General features: G+C 61.9%; 1 protein-coding gene across 1 annotated transcript in view; it reads right to left on the bottom strand.

The window, feature by feature from the left end:
* Positions 1–3,878, bottom strand: part of TNXB (tenascin XB) — a gene marked incomplete at its 3' end in the record, with an annotated part of 89,518 nt that overhangs the window by 65,164 nt on the left and 20,476 nt on the right. The window contains exons 12-14 of the mRNA XM_014534508.1: positions 3,360–3,683; positions 2,705–3,028; positions 6–73 (exon numbers count right to left, since the gene is read on the bottom strand). Of these exons, the coding sequence (XP_014389994.1) occupies positions 6–73; positions 2,705–3,028; positions 3,360–3,683 (716 nt within the window). The remainder of the gene's footprint in view (positions 1–5; positions 74–2,704; positions 3,029–3,359; positions 3,684–3,878) is intronic.

Genomic DNA, 3,878 nt, shown 5'->3' with positions numbered 1-3,878 from the left:
GTCACAGTCAGCTCCCCCAGGCGCGGCCCCACGGGCGGCTCGGTGGCTGCAGGAGCGGCTCCCGGTGGTGGAGCTGAGAGAGTGGAGGCAGCTGTTAGGAAAGCCCTCCTACCCTGGGTGGTGATCACGTCCACTGTCCTCCTGGTGCCCGCGAGGTGGCCGGACATCAAACTCTGATGGGCCCATTCTTCCAGGCCCTGGGGCTTTGGGGGGCTGCCAGCCATCACTGAGACCTGGGAGAGCGGCCTTAGTGGCCCTGCCGCCTGGACTGTTTGCTCAGCACACTCAGCCGTCCACACCGAGCCCAGCCCCCTCAGCTGCTGCCCCTCGGCCTGCCCACCGCACCTCCAACCCCGCCAGGCCCAGGAGCAAGTCCTGTGGGCACTACCTGGGGAAGCTGCCACTGCCCACCCACTCCGCCGCCTTCGCCAGGCAGAGCTGGACCGTCCCCGAGATCGCCTGCCTCGCCCTCACCCTCCGCTGCTCCCACTGTTAGCAGGCGGTCAGAGGCGCCCATCTCATCCAGAGCAAAGCCACGCCCTGACGGCGGCCTCCAGGCTGCACGTCCACCTCGCACCCCCCCAATTCTGGAACATTCCTCGCCGGTCCTTCCCTCTGCCCCGAGTGCTATCTCCAAGGGCCTGGGTGGCATGTGCTCGTCCTCCTTCCTCAGCTGGGCCCTCCCACCACCTTCCCATCACTCGCCTCCCGGGCGCGGCTGGCTCCCCGCGCATGTCATGTGGCAGTGCTGACGGGCCTGTGCCCGGGGTGCGGTCTCCCCCGCTGGCACGGACTCAGCAGCAGGAGCCCTGGCTGTGCCCCCGCACCAGTGGGTCACCACACGTTGGCTAAGTTAACGCGTGGTTGAGCGTCAACCGATTAACCAGTCCACTGTGATCTGAGAAGATGCTTGATATGATTTCAGTCTTCTTGAACTTGTAGAGACTTGCTTTGTATCATAATATGTGGTCTATCTTTGTGAATGTGCCATGTGCACTTGAGAAGATTGTATATTCTGCAGCTTTGGGGTGAAATGTACTATAAATGTCAGTTAATTCCATCTGATCCAGTGTGTCCTTTAGAGTCACTGTTTCCTTGTTGATTTTTCATCTGGAAGATCCGTCCAGTGAAGTCAATGGGGTGTTAAAGTCCCCTACTATTATTGTATTGCTGTTGATCTCTCCCTTAAAGTCCTCTAGAAGTTCTTTTTTGTATATTTCGGTGCTCTTATATTTGGTGCATATATGTTTACCAGGGTTATATCCTTTTGTTGTATCAGTCCCTTTAGTATTATGTAGTGACCTTTGTTGTCTCTTGTGATGGCCTTCATTTTGAAGTCTATTTTGTCAGATATGAGTATTGCTACACCAGCTTTTTTTCACTTCCATTTGCATGGAACTGAAATCAATAAAAATACATTAAAAATAAAATAAAAACGAGGCCTTGGGGAGAGATGAGCCAGAGCGGGGAGGGCAGGGGCGCGCTCCATTTCACGGCCTCGGCTCCGCTCGCTTCTCTCTGCGCTTCTTTCCACGAGAAAGGGGCTGGCCCTCGCCGCAAGCCTCGCTGGTGGTTTGGCGTAACTGGGAAGGCGGCACTATACCCGCCGCTGGGGATGCAGTCCGAGGCTGCACTTGGCATAACATGTTCCCAAAGTAGAAATGTTTCTAACTCGCTACGCGCCTTTCTCCTGCTGGCACGGCACGGCGCCCTCGGTCAGGGATCGCCCTGCGCCCTCACAGTTCAGTCCCGAGGCCGGAACGGAAATCAGCTGGTAGATTCCAGAACTCGATGTCCTCTGCCGCCCCTCCTCAGCGCCCAGCCGGCCACCCTTCCCGGGGACCAGAGCCTGTCGGCTGCCCAGGGCAAGGTCACCCCGAGAAACCTGCTGTGCGCCTGGGCCTGGCACGGCCTCCACCCTGCTACGTGCAGGACAGTAACTCAGGCTGGCTTTCCCCTCTCTACTCTCAGTGCCGACTAAAGAAAAGAAGCCGGGAGTGGAAGGTTCTGGAAACTAAGCCAACCACGTCATGGTGAGGGTGGGCTCTGTGGACATCAGCCTCGCTCAAACCTTTCAGTTCCTCTGCTTTCAACCCTGCTCATTCCCGATAGGAACAGTGGTTTTCAGAACTGTGTATCGTTCCCTCAGCGAACAAGAGGCCAGGGGACGCTCCTCGCTGGGCCCACGCTGGGCAGGTCAGCAGGAGTGTTCCAGAGGCCACCGGGGGCCCCGGCCTTTGTGCTGTCGGAGAGGAGGTGCCAGGCTGGGTCCCTCGCGGTGGCCGGGCAGCCAGCAGGGAGGCTTCTCCTGGCTGCAAAGGCGCTCACGGGGGTGAGAGCTTCCGCACCACTGGTGGGGCCCGGGCCTCACGCACTGGCCAGCGAAGCAGCCAAGGGGCAGAGGAGGGTGTAACAGCCCAGAGGCAGCCGCTGACAGCATGCTCTCCACGTGCCAGGCCTCCTGCGGGCTTTCTGCTGCCAGCTCCCTGCACCCTGTGAGGTGGGCACGGTCCCCGTCTTACAGGCGAGGAAACAGAGGCACCGATGCTTAAAACTGGTCCAAGGCTGTGCACCTAGTGGCAGCTCAGTCCCTATGAACTGCTCCTCCTCCTCTACCTCAAGATGGTGGGGCCACGGCAAGGACAGCCACCACCACAGAGAGGCTGGGGCACCAGTGGGAGGAAAACGAACCCGCCCCACTCACCGGTCAGGCCCAGGGTGGACGCGGGGCCCACGCGCCGCCCCCCGTGCAGGCCGTACAGGTGCATCTTGTACTTGCGCCCCGGCTCCAGGCCCCGCACGGTGACCTCGCTCTCCTCACCCCCGACACGCACCACCTGGGGCCGCCCGTCCCTGTCCTTGTACTGGACGGTGAAGGCGTCGAAGTGGCCCCGGGGGACGGTCCAGGACAGGCTCAGCGAGTCCGGGGAGGATCCCGTCACTGTCAGCTCCCCCAGCAGGGGCTCCTCGGGGGGCTCGGGGGCCTCCGTGCTGGGTTCTGCGGGGCTGGGGGTCTCCTCCTCTGCAGCTGAGAAGCACAGACACAGGGCGGGTGAGGCAGGCTCCATGGACATGTCCGGGTCTCCTCCCAAGCCCTGGTCATGCCGGGCCCTGGTCACTCCAGGGAGCCCCTCGGGGCAGCCTCACTGACATGCCCAGAGCCTCGGGGTCGGCTGTGGCCGCAGCCCCCGCACAGCCCAGGGGCCCTTCTCTGCCCAGGGCCCCGCTGGTGCTCAGGGAGCCCAGGGGAGGCACAGGGCACCACGGCTCAGCCTCGAGCAGAGGGGCCCCTGCACCCCCTCAGCCATCACGAGTGTCATCTCCCGCAGGTCCCACCGGGGCTCCCACCACCCACTCACCTGTCACCCCGGTGGCAGAGGCGGGGCCCTGGCGCTGGCCGTCGTGGAAGCCATACAGGTGCATCTTGTACTTGTGGTCCGGCTCCAGGCCCGAGATGGTGACCCCGTCCTCGTGTCCCGGCACCCGGACCGCCTTGGGCTGCCCGTCCCCGTTCTTGTACTGGACCAGGAAGTGGTCAAACTGGCCCTGGGGGACGGTCCAGGAGAGGCTCAGCGAGTCCGGGGAGGATCCCGTCACGGTCAGCTCCCCCAGCAGGGGCTTCACGCGGGGCTCAGGGGTCGTGGTGGGTGGGACTTGGGTGGTCACAGCTTCGTAGTCGGGAGCTGGACGACCTGGACAGAAACATGGGGGACAGGTGAGGTCTCCTCAGCCCTCAGCGCAGCACATACAGGGTCCATTGCAAACATAAGGCAATAAGGACCAGAATCTGCCGCCCACAGCGGCTCTAACTCCAATTCTTTCTGGTCCCTCTAATGTCTCCTTCAACCCCTCACAGTCAGCCTTCCTCCCCCGTCTCC

This window comes from Myotis brandtii, unplaced genomic scaffold (assembly GCF_000412655.1).
Source record: "Myotis brandtii unplaced genomic scaffold, ASM41265v1 scaffold130, whole genome shotgun sequence".
Taxonomy (NCBI): Eukaryota; Metazoa; Chordata; class Mammalia; order Chiroptera; family Vespertilionidae; genus Myotis; species Myotis brandtii.
This window is presented reverse-complemented; position numbering and strand designations above follow the sequence as displayed.